Raw genomic sequence first — 16655 nt, 5'->3', positions numbered from 1 at the left:
TTAGGATGATAACTTTCAAATCAACTTATCCTCAGAGAATTGCTTATGGATTCAAGAAGCGAAGTGTTCAGTGATCGAATCAAACTGGAAAAGTCAAGTGAAAGTCAAAACCAAGAAGTTAGACAGCTCAAAGCTTTACAGTTTGCTTTAGTGTCATCACTGTCTGTGATTCTGCTTAACACATCTTTAAAGATTTATTCATGTCAGCCAGTTTACTGAGGTGTTCTATGTGAGAATGGCAGCCCTTATCAGCACAGATAAAGGTAGAAAATGTTTGATTAGTAAACTAGGACATTAATATTTAAGTACAACTCATGTTGCTCCAGAGCCTTGTTTCATCAACATATAATATTTGAAAATGCGCGGTGTGGCGGCTGCGCTGAGGAGACCAAGGAGAGTAAGGTGGGGTTAAGAAGTGGGCGACAGCGACACACTGGAACTTACAGCAACACAAACATGGAGAGCAGAGCAATCCCACTGAGGATAGTTTTGCAATCGTAAATGGCGGAGGATTTTTCTCTAAAGTTTTGACAAGACACAGAGGAAATAAGGGATAGAGAGGAAGGTTCTGTGGAGTCAAGCAACCCGGATTAGTACCATTTGGCTCCGAGGTGCCGTGTGGCGGCTCCTTCTTCCCACATGTAGTGATTCTTGTGGAGACCGTCAATAAATATGTGAACAAAACCCTTAATATAAACAAAAATATCTAGAGGCATTAACATATTTAGTATAAACGGACACTTATTTCCTCCAATTTTGATACGTTTTCTAATTTTTTAAATATGATTTAGAGAAAAATTATTATTTTACTAGGCTGGTGAGTGATGCAGACTTTTTTTTAAATCCAATTTACTATTTTTTTTTTAATATTTTCTTTATTAAGAAAAATAAAAAAAAATAAAATATATTTTCTTTTAATTAAGAAAACTCCTGCTACCCAGGGTAGAGCTACAGTACTGCTATCGATTTTCTATGTAACCTGACATACCCAGTTACCCAGTAGTAACCCTGTTTAAACCTGAGGAGGCAACAGACAGATTTACACACAAAAGCCTGATTTCAATACGTTTGCAGTAGATTGTCAAATAATACCCAGTTCAGATAATTATAAGACATCTGTATAAACGGCTCTTTGAAAAGATACAACTTTAAATTTGACAATTTTTACGGTATTACACAGACTTTATGCATCGTTAAGATAGCTCAAAACAAAGTAGTTCATAATAATAAATCTGAAAATGATACATGATTTCTATGTTTATTTTTTTCCCACATAATTAAAACAAAAATTATATAAGAAAGAGAAAGTTTGTAGTAGAAACCTAAACAGGCTTACTGTATGTATAGAGCTAGACACAAATGAACCAGTTATTCTTTCAGAGCTCAAGTTGATAAACAAAATCTTCAAAATCCTATTTTTTCATTGAAAGAAATATCACTTTCTGCCAATTGATCATGTTATATATACCAATCAACCATAACAATGCAAATGAAACCACTTTTAGTTTGTAATTATCAAATATTTAAAGTTCAGTTTAAGTGCATAACAAAATAAAGTATTTCTTCAACAGATTTACTGTTGGTATTGTAATTTAGTTACACTTTACAATTTACATTTTGAAAGCAAAATAATTGTCAGTTTTATTGCAGTAATCTGCATACTCAATCCATAATTTTGCTCCATATCTAAAAAAAATTAAATCAAATGATATCTGAAAGTATTGTATTTGTATCCATCTCCTCTTATTGCTAAATATTAAATCCTGTAGCAAAGGAAGTCGCCTAATAAGTACTTAAGGGGGTATAAGTGGATATGTACACTGTAGAAAACCTGAGACTCAAGACTCAACAGATGTAGAGAAGAGTTTGCGGTTATTTTCGGAGCCCCAGATGACACTGAGCCACCATGGGAGAGCCACACTTTGATACTGTTGGATTTGAAAGGGTTTCTTTTTGATGTCACAGATTTACCAGAACATACAGTAGTAATCACCACAGCAGTGCTTCTCTCCTGCTGAAAGTGTCACATTTCTTCCATTTCATCCTCATAAGTTTGGACAGAGATATCAGAATAGTATGAAAAAAAAGTAGAAGAGGTTTAACTAAAATTTGAGCACAGGACTGACTGTGTGTTCTTAAAAAAATTAAATCAGTTGGCAACATTTTCAAGGGCATTTGAAAAGAGCAAAAAAAGAAACTGCTGGCTGTGGAGTATTTGTCCTGGCTTTTATGGTTATGCCATTAACAAGCAAACAATAAGAAAATTGGCCTTTTAGCCAAATTACTTCTAATGTTATGGTGTCCAGATTGCTTATTGTTGAGAATGGAATGCTAATGCTTCTTTGCTACAAGCCAACTTGTTTTTTTTTTTTCAATAAAAGTCCAGAGTAATTTAGTGTCTTTTATGCCATTTCTTACAATTATGCATTTTGCAGCCCTAAACTCGAGGTGCACTTTTTATTCCTCACCTTTATTTAATAAATAAGTAAGATGAGATATTTTGGTTATTTAACAGTCACATTTTCTATTATCGTCTACTTTTAAACAACATGTTGAGCATTTCCTGACCCCCCCGAAACCTAAAAAATAACATAGATCGTAAATACCCTTTAAAAAAGTTCGATCAGTTGAGCTCCTTATTTGATAAAATTAAACATGACTTTAAAAAGTTGCATGGCTACTTTAATGTACACTTTAAAAAATATATGCTTAGTGGGGTAAAGTATTCTGTAAATTGTGTTTAATAAATGTGTGCTGCTGTCAGCTTTGCTTTAGGCATACTTTTAAGTGATCAAACCATCTACAATAATAAAAACACACTTAATCGTTTCGCAGAATATCTGGTTTTCATTATAATCTATTTGGACGTAGTTGGGAGTCAACTAGAGAAATTTTTATATATCAAACATGCATCATGCTAACATTTGAGCTCTTTTTACATATCCCAATAAACGTAGGCCAACGTATAAACCTGTATATTGTAGTTTCGCTTAGTCATTTGCAAAGTTTATACATTTGACTCAATATTCAGGTGATGTTTTATGAAAAAATATTGAAATGTTTTTTTTTTTTTTTTAATGTTCTTCTTGATCTCAGGGTTTCCAAGGGAAAACTGGCCCACCTGGACCAGGAGGTGTTGTCGGGCCTCAGGTACGAGACTTTTCAAACATAGATTTATTTCTCATTTTTACTGTTATTATAAAAAGATCACATTAGTGAAAGTCCTTTTATAAGACCAACAATTCCCACTTATAAATGTATTACTGGTTAACAACTTATTTTGAAGTGTTGATTCTAAAACCTTTTAAAATTTTCATTTAATAGTGCAGAGACAGCTATAATGTAATTGACATATTAAGAGATGATCATTTAGATATTAAAAAGCCAGAAATGAATTTAAATTTAAAATGCATAAACCATCTGAGCCCTGTTATGACAAGCCTTTAATTATTGCATTAGATAGAACCAATGAATGGGTCACATTGTTTGGTTGTTGTTGTTTTTGCATGTTGAACTAAAATTAATTATCTGAAAATGTAATCATCTAAGGGACCCACTGGTGAGACCGGTCCTGTTGGTGAGAGGGGACATCCCGGGCCCCCAGGCCCACCTGGAGAGCAAGGTCTTCCTGGAGCTGCTGGCAAGGAGGGAGCCAAGGTATGGTTGAAGTATAAAATGGTGAAAGGGGGCAGACAATAAAAATCCCCGTCTCTTTACATGTTAATACGAACCTTCACTTATGAAAAAAGCTAAAAGATTTTCCACCAGGAGGTGATGCCAGATGGGTGCTTTACAAGAAGATCAAACAAAAACATGTAGCCTAAAAATGTAACCACTCCTTGCCAGCTAGTCTATTACTGACTTTACATATTTTGAACACTTTCAAAGACTTGTGCTCATTATCGTCATAAAAAGGCAAGGAGCTCCTGGATGGTTTGGATTACAGTCTAAGGATGCAGCATCCTGCAGAGATTTAATTCAGCCTAAATCAGAGCTCATCAATAGCAAGATTCTCACCTGTCCTTTCTGTTCAAGTAGCTGAGATATTCTCCCTCCCTGTCCTTCCCTGCTTGGCAATTTACAGCCCATTAGGAGCAGAGAGCTCCCATTTTGTAAAGCAGAGCGATGGCCAGCTCTAGACAAGCCCCTGATTCCTAGGACCATTCAGCATCCCCCGCCCACCCCCGTCAGACCTTCTTTTTATTTTCTCCCTGTCTTCTCCAAGCGGACAGTTTAATCAAGTCAGTCGGCTAAGTCCAAACCCTCAGCTGCTCACCAGCTGCCTTTTCTCCCTCCGTTCTCAAACCTTTGCATCACTATGCCAGTGTAACTTTGAGGAGGCCTTGGCAGCAGAGAGCAAACCTTCTAATACCTCTCAAGTCCACCTGTCAACACACACAAAGACAGACCTGCATACAAACACAAAAAAAAGGCAATAATGGTTTTAGTGAAATAAGCCTTTATAATGTACGTTTTAAGGTAAAACAGGATATCCCCTATATCCCAACTCATTTATGAATCTATAAGTACTTTACTACATCCAAATAAGCAAACCAAAGTGAATAAAAATCAAATCCTAATCATATATGACCTTTTTTCATTGGAGTAGAATATAAAAAAGCTTGTTAGAATATAAATAAAATAAATGAGAATGTATGTACACTAGAAAAAGAAACAGGTTATATCACTATTTTGCTTTAATGACAGTTCATTTCATTCATTTCAGTTTCTCCTAAATATTCATTGACTAAATGTTCACATCATGGCTGGGAAAACATTATTGGCTTCGACAGGGGCTCTTCATTGACTGTGTCGTAGCAGAGTTGATGAATAGAAAATCATACATGCTTCAGGTAAATGCGACTAATGGACCATTAGGGTTTGTTTGGGGCTTTAAAAAAAGGTGCGCTTCTATTCCTGGAGGAAAGCACAAAGCCATTAGTTGATACAAAGTCTAATGCACTGCTCTGTGTTTATACATAGACTGCCGAAATATAGAATCTGTGTAGACTTGATGATTCAGGTGAGCTCTGCTTTAGGAAAGTAGAGTTAGAAATACATCAGATAAAAAAGGAAATATGGATAATATCAACAATAATTCAAAATGAAATAGAAAAATAAAGTAACATTAAACCAAAGCACGGTTGGATAAGATTCATTTGTCGGATGAAAATTACCAGGGAAAACAGACTCTTATTATTATTGGGAAGTGGCGGCCTAGTGGTTAGGGCAGAGAGCATGGAATCCTGAGGTTCTGAATTCGAGCCCCACTCCCACAGACTGCAACTCTGGGTCTCTGAGCAAGACCCTTAACCCCACACTGCTCTGCATAATGCACAATAGCACAGAGGTACATTTTTCCGATGTCAGATAAATAAAGTTCAATTAGTAACCCAGATACAGTAGTAGCCATTCAAAATTTCTCCAATTTCCTTGATGGGCCCTTGGCTGGTCCCCTACAATTCCCTTTTAAACATCAACATCTGTACTAAAATATGATCAGTGTCATGAGTTGTGGACATTAAGATCTGAAGAGAGGCACCATCTCCTGGCCAGACCCTGTAATTCAGTGAAAGGGTGTAGTCAGATAAAAATAATTAAAAATATGCAAGAGGGGTCACTCCAGTGGCTGGAAGTTAGAGGGGATTTCGCTGGGATTTGGAGGGAAGTGGGCTGGCATTCGGCTGGTGTTTGACTGGGAAGGGCTACTGTAGTACCATCCCTGCTATTAAACAACATATACACAGCAAAAATGCAGTGTTAATTTAACACCCATTGTGTTAACTTAAACACCAAGAAAGTGTATATATCTATATCTATATCTATATATATATATATATATATATATATATATATATATAGATATATATGGTTAATCGACTGACACCCAATTGCTGTTAAATTTACACCAGCCATTGTTAATTATCCAGTACTACTGGGTGTGGTTTTAACATTACAATAGGTTTGTGTTAAAATATACTGTTAAAATTCACACCAGTGTGGCGTCAATCCCAAAACCAAATATGTTTATTTATTTATTTTTTTTAGTTTTTTACGGCACTAGTGGCTTGTTTTTTTGTACACTGCGCTGACAGGACAGGGAATGCGAGTGAGGGAGAAAGACATGCGGCAAAGAACCACAGGTCAGATTTGAACCCGGGTGAAATAAGACTTCCTTACTCATATAGAATTTCAGATAATCAAATTTTTAAATTGAAGGATCCATTTGGGGTTTCACCTATCTCAATATCTTTACTGGACTTAATCAAAAGCAACTTTAAATGCTTTGAAACAACATAATAGCCTTTTAATTAGGAACCCAAGCATCTGATACCAACAGAATATTTGAGACTCAAGCAAGAAATTTTTGTCCAAACAAATTTGTTCTTAAGTTGTATCTTTCTATTGGAATTATTTGAATGGTAATTGGAAATTGACATTTCTCTCACTTAGGCAGAGGTGGACCTTATCAAGTTTATGACGATCATTTACGATCATTTGTTGAAGTTAAGAACATTTGTTGAATCCGATGTGGCGCATTAGTAAGACCCCATGACAGGCAAAAAAATAAGAGAAATTTACAACAAGAATACCAAAATGTTGTTGCTTGAGACCCATTATGCGTACTGTATGTGTGGGGATTTTTCTTAAGATTAGTGCACTTTAATAGACATGCAAAATAAAAAATAAACTCTTCTTGTACACAACTGACTGATGTTTTTTCGTGTAATCACGCCCTCACAAGACGTGGCACCCTGGGCGGAAACCTTTTATTACAACCATGCAAGCAAAACAGCTTTAAATTTATTAATTAATAATAATAATAATAATATTAATTCTATATCTTACATCACAAATCTAATCTGAAAAATGTACCTCTTGTTTTTGCACCTAATTACAATACATCATTTAAATCTGATCTGCATATTTAATTTCTATTCCAACATTTTATTTTTGCAAATCACAGCTGATTAGAATAAAACTGTTGACATTGTACATCTTTGTGAACAATAACAAAAAAAATGGTTTCTATTTAGGGTGATCCTGGACCACAAGGCTCCTCTGGTAAAGACGGTCCCCCAGGCCTTCGCGGCTTCCCTGGAGAAAGAGGTCTACCTGGAGCAACGGTAAAAGCAAAATTTCACCTGAAGCTATTCATCATAGTTTCACTCTACATGTATTTGCTGGTAGAAAGCGATGGACCACAGCTACATAACAAATGAACCCACACCTATCTGGAGCTGTTCACTTCATTAGAAGCAACAGCTCTGGAATTCACTTGTAGCAATCAATCCAGTGAGAGGAAATCCAAAGTGACATCTTACAAATGAACAGGCAAGCTTCTGCACGGCTCCACTGCCACAGAATCTGCGGCTCAAGCTGCTACAGTGGATAATGGGTCTTTTTCAGAAAATTTGGGGTTCGTTAGAGACTTATTTTAAAAAGTCTCCCCTGTTTAATTCAAGGACTTCTATTGTTTTCATTTGTCAGCGGCAGCATTTTGGAAGGAGTAGCATTTGTTTCTGCATTCATTATTTTGTAAATAAATTATTAAGTCAAAATGTTGGCAATTAGACTGGAGTGGCTGGGAATGGATATACTGTCAGGAAACAAAGTGTGTCCTCAAGGTCAGTAATACTCTGCAGGACAGCAGCACGCCTGATTGTTTTCTGCCATTGTAATTTAGCCCAGCACAGCGCCTCAGCTTGCAGACACTCATTACCCATACTGCCGTGTGCGGCTCTCTTGCTCAATGGAGAGCTGCACATAGAGACACACACGCATGAATGCATGTACTGTATGCAAGCACATGTTGGACACAGAAAAAAAAATATAAGAAAACCCACCCATGTAGTGTTTTCTCCACAACGAAGAGAAAGGAATATGGATTGGAATTTTTTACACTCATCTCACAAACAGTTTGATCGATCAACATTTGCATCCCTGCAGGGTTTTTTCCTTTCCCACTATAACCTCAGCATCCAGAGGCAGATATATAAAAACACGCCCTAAGAAAAAATAAGCTTTCTTAAATGAAACAAATATGGCAACATTTTCCATTGACTTCTAGCATCATTTTAATGCTCTACTGGCCTTTATTTAGATTTTTTTTAAAGTATGCAGACAGGAAAGTGGGTGAAAAGAGCAGGCGGAGACATTTCTTAAAAGTCAGCATAGCCAGAACTCAAACCTGCAACAGCCGTTATATGGATCATGCCCTCTACCTCTACACCACAGCAGCATCCTTTTATAACATTATTAACTTAAGAAAAAGTTGTTTTATTTTTATTTAAGTAAAACAGACATGTTTTGAAAATTACCAGTTTATTCTGTGTTTTTTTATGTTACGTTGTTTAATTAATTTGTCCAAGTATTTTAATTACTTTGATGAAGTCAGCACCCTGTCTGTTTGAATCGCTTGGGAAGGTGCTAACTTCACTGGAAAAAGGTTCTAGAAATAAGTAAAAATTTCTTAAATTAAGTCTATTTACCCTTAATTCCAGTAGGTAAATGAGGTAGTTTGCCAATAGAATGAGTATTTGTACTCTTAAAATAAGATAATTAGATAACAGGCACTTGAAATGAGACAATGCAATCGCGTTTTCTTATTTTAAATGTAAATTGTCTTGTTCTATTAGCGAAATATCTGGACTTATTTTAAGAAAAAATGAGTTATCTAGATTTAGATTTTTTCCAGTGGTGTGAAGCCTTTGGTGCTGAAGCTGCAAAGACAGGATGACTTGCTAAAGAATCCTCTGTCTCAGTTTTATGTCTAACACAGGGCTACACAGAGTGTGTACCAGCAAGGACTGTTTCAACCAATAGGAAAATTCAACCGCATGAGCCACTGTTCAAATACTTAGGATAGCACTAGAATGAAGAATGAAAAAAAGAGAAAAAATAGCAGAAAAATGTATAAAGAAATTTAGCAAAATTAAAATGGAATTATACAGATGGATTTTATACTATTTAAATAAGAAAATAATAGCTAATTTCATCACCTAATTTGCATAAATGGTAATGCTCTGATCCATCTTTTACAGAGAGGGATATTAAAGGGATAATGTGTTAGAATTACTTCCATCTAGTGGCAAAATGGGGTTTTCTATTCTACTGAAAACTATACCCTAGTGCGTCATTGCCTCCAAGACGTATTCCAGCAACAGTGTCATGATGGGTTCACAGAAGAAGACCCAGATATGCAGAACACCACTGACGGACACAAGGATAAAAGTTGAACAGTTTATTTAAGCACAGAACACACAGAATGTACTGATTCTGGTTCGGGCCTGGATACTGGTTCACCGGAGTCTGCGTGAGAGACAACACAGTTAGTGACTGCTGACAGGGTTTGATTCCCACAGTTTCACTGATTGTACCTTGAGGGTTCTTGAGGTTAACTTTGGGAGAGTCACTGTTGGTTCTGGAGAAGAGTTTGTCAGCAGAGTCCGTTTGCTGCTTCAGCGTCTCACGTTTTAGCTTGAACAGACCTTGGCTTAGATTTCCCAGCTCTAGTCCAGAGCTGCTCGGGTGTTCTCTGTGAATCTTCAGGGTTTGGCTCAGAGGGTCGGCTCGGCAGGTTAGCTCTTCCAGAGTTCTCACAGAGGAGGCACGGGTTTCCTGGAAAAACAGAGACAGTAGTTAGAATCCAGACTGGATTCAAAGTCATGGAGATACACTGAGGATCTAGGCTTTAGCGCTGACCGACTGGAACAACACTGCGGCGTTGAGGCAAGGTCTGAAGACAGCTTATGTAGTGGATCCTCTGATGATCTTGACGAGCTGCAGCTGTGCAGGAGGCTCCCTCAGAGGATCCACGGCGGACTCTGCTGGAGAAAGATGGGATTTCTCCAGCTCCCAACAAACAGTAGCTGCTGTGTGTTACAAAGCCTCGACAATGCAGATGTAACAGTACCATGCAGTAAATAAAATAATAAATAGAATAGAATAAAATATTAAAGAACCGGAACGAATGCAACAACACAGACAACACAGCAGTGAAAGTAATGTTTACATGTTGCAGTATCTGCGGTTGGTCCTTCCCAAAAAGTTCAAAAACTATCCACTCGACTTTGTTTCCAAGTTTGAAGGCGTTTCGCTTCCCATTCTGGAAGCTTTTCCGAAGTGCTTTTTTCAAATGACTATGACCTGGATGACTAAGAATCTTCACCAGCATATCTACGGTTGGCACAATGAAGGCAGACTGAGAGCCGATGTTATATCTGCACAAACTTTTCTGTGACAAAAAGCTAACATTTACCACCACTTTGAAAGGTGCTAAACCCAAGTAAAGCTACAGTTCTGAACCAACAAGATTATGTTTGCAGGATCTACTGTCATGCTTCCTGTGACAACGTGCAACACTGTGTAATTAAAACAAATGGATAAGTTAGCTTTACGCTAATTTAGGCAGCACAGTTCACTTACCTGTTAACATGGTAACTTCAGCATCCCTTTTAAAATCTTAGCTCCTTCCACCTGGAGAAGGCCTTCCCTTATGATTATCCTAGTTTTTAAATGTATCTGGTTTTCTGTCTAAGTTGTCTTTTCGCTTTCATGGTGATGCTGTTGAATATGCATGGTCCTGCATCGCGCAAACGGGTGACCAGCCTTATGGATAAACTTATGAAAATTTACCTGATTATTAGTGGAGGTACTGATGCTCCAATAATAACACATATTTAAATGCAGTCATCCATTTCAGGCAGTAAAAAAGAGAGATTGTTACACAATGTCACTTTAACAATAGCAAGATAGAAAGGGATTAAAAATGCTCTAAACCCGAATAAAACCAAAAATTAAGTCTATAAAATAAATTCAAGTTTTAAACCTGAAGCACCGCTACATAAATCAGTCTTGGTATGTTATCAAATTCAACTTATATACAGTTAGGCACACACAGTAGATGAGGTATGTGTGGATTAAATTTAGAGAGGGATCTAATATAGTGCAACATTTTCAAAGGAAAAAACATCATGTTATGTTATATCCCACTTTTTAATCAAGGGGGAAGAGTGGAAACTTTGTGAATGTGTGACTAATTTTCCCTTCTAAATAGAAAAAGAAAAAACAGATAGCCAGGTATGTTGCTTTTTCGAAAAAAGAGTTGCTAGAGGTATCTGAAAAGTCACAGAATATTATGTCTGCACATGCTTTAAATTTCTTAAAGCAACAAAAATATCAGATATATATTTTATCCATACCACTCAGATGTCATGTATTTAAAATATCCCCTAATTTAACGTGATAAAACTAATAGCTTTTAAACAAAGCCATGAAATAGAATCAATCCTATAGAAATAGAAGCAATTCTCCTGGTTGTATCATATTCTCCTCGGTCTTGTTAGGTGTGGTCTGACTTCTAAATATATTTACATTTTTCTCTTTTTAAAGTGTGAGGTGCATACCATTGAACAATCAGTTTAACAAAATCATTGCTGAGTGAACTTTTTAAGTAGATTTCTGAAATTTCATTCAAACTTTCTTCTTAAGAAAACATGTTTTGTTGAAAAGTCTCTTTATTCAAAGCTATTGAATTCAAACCTGTTGAATGATATTTAGGGTGACAATTTTAACCTGCCTACTACTTATTTTGGACTCTTTGTTTGTGCCAGTGGTCTGCTAGAGGGGACATGTCAATAGTAATTCATGGATTTGTATGTGTGGGCTAAAAGCACTTCTTGCAGTAAACAGAGGCTGACAGTTGTAGCTCGACAGGCATTTAATGAAGCTTGTGCTGTGATGTGTGTGCAGATTGTAAACAGCGGCTGGTACAAATACATTTGTGTCTCTCTCCATTTCAGGGCCCGGCTGGTCTGAAGGGAGGAGAGGGGCCCCAGGGTCCACCTGGTCCTGTTGTAAGTACATTCATTTCCTGAAAATATTGTGTTTTAATCTTTGTTGATACCTGTAAACAGTTGCTTTTTACACAAGTACAAATTGCTTCAAAGTTAAAGGTTGAGATTAAAAACTTTCTTTCGGATTAGTTTCCTGATATGGTCTCAAAGATCAAAGTGTGTTTTAATCAATCAGCTTTAAGTTCTTAAGTTTTCAACCAAATCTTTTAAGATTTTAAAATAAGAATAATTGAACTGTATAGAGCATTTCTAGTCTTACTTAGGCCAAAAAAAATTATGCAACAATTTTTTGCATTTACATAATCATATTTAGTTACTTGAACATAATTGTTTTATGTCCAACCATGCTAACGTGAAACAATTATTTTAAAGTAACTAAATATGATTAGGTAGATGCCAAAATCTGCTGCATTATTTTTTTCAGTGATACGTACAGTACTTGCCATTAAAGATGTTGCTCAATGCATTGTCAACAAGTGGGTATGAGAGCCTGAACTCAAATTCACATTCTTCTAAATGTAAATTAACCGCTCTTACCACTGAGCCAGAGGCACCCAGTGAGCCGACATCCCACAGAGTGCAATAAACTATCACTCCCAAATGGAAGGAGTATGACAAGAGTGTAACAGTAGGAGAGCAATAGCCGAGGAAGCAGCCAGAAGTCCATGCTAACTCTGGTTAAACTACAAAGATCTACAGATCAGTGTTCTGAATATCTATTGACATGCAAAATAGGTAAGCTATGGTTAAATAAAGTCCATAAAGCTTGCTAAAAGTCATATGCTTTAGACCAGTGATTCCCAACCGTGGTACTCGTATCCCTAGTGGTCTGTGAGTGCATTGCAAGGGGGTACATGAAAATATTTTATTTGTTAGGTAGTAAAATAAAATGGGGTTGGGATCTGCTCAACTTTCTGAGGAACCAGCTATAAAAATACAATCCTTTTTCAAACAGAAAATATGTTTTTCTTATATTTTTGAGTTCACCTTTAGCTTTAACACACAAAACCAAGCAGAGGAACAGACTGAATTTAGAGAACAGCCTAGAATCAGCTTTTTTCCCCATATCTGAGCTTATCATAGGAGGCTCAGGTGCCATGAATTTTGAAAACCATGTAAAACAACTGGAGTGAGTGTGACTACAATTTTTGTTCAGCATTTTTTTCCCCTATTCCTCAAGGTTAAATGTGATTATATGGGAGTTACTCAGATAAACTCCAGCTTTATAAAGGAAGATTTATAGCGTGCCTTAATTTTGCATTGAATTTGATTCCCTACTAACATCTTGGTAACATATTTATATTGTTTTTAATTTGAGTTGGACATATAGCATGCCAAAGAATTAAATGGTCAAGTTAAAATAATTGATTTTTGTACATTACACTACATTCCATACTTTTGACTGGGGGCGGGGTTAATTATGGTAAGAAAAAATGCCCAAAGAAACCACCGCTCTACACAACAACCATTTTGAAGAATGTGCAGAGCAACATTTAAGATTTTAGCATGGTTGGACAAAGGACATTTTGCACACCACATTGAACAACCTATACCCACTGTGCAGTATGGTGGCAGCATTGTGCTGTGGAGATGTCTATTCTCACGATAGACAGGAAATCTGTTTATTGGGAAACGAATGAAGCTCAATACAGAGCAATCCTGGAGGATAGCCTGTTAGATGCTGTTCCAGCAACAAATCAATTTGAAGTTTGTGGTTGTAACTTATAAAAAGGTGAAAAGGTACAAGGGCTGTAAATACTCTGGCAAGGTACTTTGTGTAATTCTCATATAAATCACTGGTGCAGCGGTTGAGAACAGCATAAACATTTTTGAAATGCACTCAGTGATTTTTTTATGATTAACTTAAGAGGTTATTAAATGTACTGCAGTATTATTCTATGTATTCAGCAGCTCTTGCTCAAGCCATATATGCCATACATTCAAACTCATTAGCTCATATCCTCTTTAAAAGATCTAATATTTGTCTTGCAAAACCGTAGCATATTTCAGCAGGACTGTTTTCTCTCCCGACACACAAAATAACAATGCAAGCAAACAAATTTAGTCTCAGTGAAAGCAAGCAGCCATGAAGCATCCATATGCTGAGACAAAATATGGAATTAGCAAGGGAGTTCCTCAAGCACATTCATCCTGGGAAAGTATACATCCTCTTTTCTTTTTCAAATTTTCAAATGTAAATTTTTCCTTTTTTTTGTCAGGTTAGGTTGTTTTCTTTAATTCCTGGAAAATTACCCTTTTTTTGCTACGATAAATACGATATTTAATAAATGGATGGATGGATAACACTTAATATCTATGATTTTACTTTCTATGTTTTAATGAACACTCTATAAAACCATACAGCAAGCAAAATTTTAATTTTGTGAAGTATAAAATACTAATTTTAATTATGGCCAGAGGTATTTTGCATATATAGACCCATCCTGTGAAAAATACAAAAGGTTGGTAGAACCAAGAGAAGCGTGTTAGCCATTATGTTTATGGATGAATGTGAACACTGACTTCCTGTATCTTCAGTAAATACAGCCGTCTGTTTGAGTTAAAAACAGCTTTCTCAGCTGCAGACACGCGCCCCTTAGAGCTACCAAGGCGTCCGCCCCCGGACAGCAAATAATGCCAACTGCATTATAAAAGAGCAGCAGCGTTTCATTAGAACTTAAAAGGCGCCTGTTATTGTGTGTTGCCTCTGCTGTTTTCTCACTTTCCTTTAAAGGGTTTGTTTATGTGTGCATTGATCCATTAGTGGAAGAACTCAGCGGGGTCTGCCAGGATCTTAATGGCAAAAGCTGTTGTTCAGTAAAACCAAGGCTTTATTTAATACAGTATTTTTGTTGTTGTCATGTCTTTCGTGATTGAAGGGTTCTCCTGGTGAAAGAGGTCAGGCTGGTCCAGCTGGCCCAATTGGGTTGTCTGGTAGACCTGGTCCTCAGGGTCCTCCAGGTCCTGCTGGGGAGAAAGGAGCTCCTGTGAGTATTTTCTTATTGAATTGATTGTAAACCAATGACCTTTAGCATCCGATTTTTTTAATACAAACATATTTTTTCTTCCAGGGCGAGAAAGGACCTCAAGGTCCAGCTGGCCGTGATGGTGTCCAAGGTCCTGTTGGTCTCCCTGGGCCCGCTGGACCCCAGGGCCCACCCGGAGAGGATGGTGACAAGGTTAGTATGCCACACCCACCTCTCTGACCTCATCGTCTTAGATGTTTCACATGCAGCCCCTTTCAATTAAAAGACATATCATTCAGTCTTTATAACCAAGTCAAAATCACAATGAATAGATATAAAACGGAAACACTGAGTTCCTCTTCTTGTGTTCTCTCAAGCTCCAAATCAGCTGTGGCTTTACAGGTTTCATGTGCTCAAACTGAGGCATGAAAAATGAACTTCTCCTTGACTTTAACGACTATATCCAAACGTATCGGCTTTTTACGTCTGCGCTTTAGGGTTGTTTCTGATTTTGTTGACATTGAAAAAGGCGAAAAGTGGATGTGACATGGTGTTTCTGTGTGTGTTTCTCTTTTCTAGGGAGAGGCTGGAGAACCAGGACAAAAAGGAAGCAAGGGTGATAAGGGAGAGCAGGTGGGTTATGATAAGCACATGAATCCATATCTCTTTATACGATGCTGGCGGTGTGTTTCTATTGGATTACTCCTCCTGGAACAGAATAAATCAAATTACTGTAAGAATTATGCTTTGACAGTTCAAATTTCAATCAAATCTATCTTTGTTATTATGTTGTGTAGTAAAAAGACATCTCTCATTGCAAAAAAATCATTCATCATAAAAAAAAAAAACACAAATAAGATTGAGATGAAATCATCCATGAGATTTCTCAACTTTTCTCACTTTCCTCTCATAGATACTATTTGGTTTTTCTTGCTATAATAAATTGTGTTTTTTACTCCCTTAATTTTTACGTTATTTTTCAGGGTCCTCCTGGACCAGCTGGAATCCAAGGTCCTATTGGGGCTCCTGGTCCTGCTGTAAGTACATATAGAATTATCATATCACACATAAAAAAAATGGAAAATGAAATTTGCTTTTGACATCAGTTTAACTGATCCATGATATTTGCTGCTTNAGCTCTTCCAGAGTTCTCACAGAGGAGGCACGGGTTTCCTGGAAAACAGAGACAGTAGTTAGAATCCAGACTGGATTCAAAGTCATGGAGATACACTGAGGATCTAGGCTTTAGCGCTGACCGACTGGAACAACACTGCGGCGTTGAGGCAAGGTCTGAAGACAGCATATGTAGTGGATCCTCTGATGATCTTGACGAGCTGCAGCTGTGCAGGAGGCTCCCTCAGAGGATCCACGGCGGACTCTGCTGGAGAAAGATGGGATTTCTCCAGCTCCCAACAAACAGTAGCTGCTGTGTGTTACAAAGCCTCGACAATGCAGATGTAACAGTACCATGCAGTAAATAAAATAATAAATAGAATAGAATAAAATATTAAAGAACCGGAACGAATGCAACAACACAGACACAGCAGTGAAAGTAATGTTTACATGTTGCAGTATCTGCGGTTGGTCCTTCCCAAAAAGTTCAAAAACTATCCACTCGACTTTGTTTCCAAGTTTGAAGGCGTTTCGCTTTCCATTCTGGAAGCTTTTCCGAAGTGCTTTTTTCAAATGACTATGACCTGGATGACTAAGAATCTTCACCAGCATATCTACGGTTGGCACAATGAAGGCAGACTGAGAGCCGATGTTATATCTGCACAAACTTTTCTGTGACAAAAAGCTAACATTTACCACCACTTTGAAAGGTGCTAAA

The 16655-nt window shown here is 37.1% G+C and overlaps 1 protein-coding gene across 1 annotated transcript in view; it reads left to right on the top strand.

Annotated features, from left to right (window-relative positions):
* The window catches only part of col11a1 (collagen, type XI, alpha 1), a 116772-nt gene that overhangs the window by 64620 nt on the left and 35497 nt on the right, over positions 1-16655 (top strand). Inside the window, exons 37-44 of the mRNA XM_015374969.1 lie at positions 3097-3150; positions 3550-3657; positions 7038-7127; positions 11805-11858; positions 14738-14845; positions 14930-15037; positions 15404-15457; positions 15808-15861. Of these exons, the coding sequence (XP_015230455.1) occupies positions 3097-3150; positions 3550-3657; positions 7038-7127; positions 11805-11858; positions 14738-14845; positions 14930-15037; positions 15404-15457; positions 15808-15861 (630 nt within the window). The remainder of the gene's footprint in view (positions 1-3096; positions 3151-3549; positions 3658-7037; positions 7128-11804; positions 11859-14737; positions 14846-14929; positions 15038-15403; positions 15458-15807; positions 15862-16655) is intronic.

Source organism: Cyprinodon variegatus, unplaced genomic scaffold (assembly GCF_000732505.1).
Source record: "Cyprinodon variegatus isolate N-32 unplaced genomic scaffold, C_variegatus-1.0 Scaffold111, whole genome shotgun sequence".
NCBI classification, from domain to species: Eukaryota; Metazoa; Chordata; class Actinopteri; order Cyprinodontiformes; family Cyprinodontidae; genus Cyprinodon; species Cyprinodon variegatus.
Note: the sequence above shows the minus strand (reverse complement) of the source record. Positions and strands in the feature narration are given on the sequence as shown.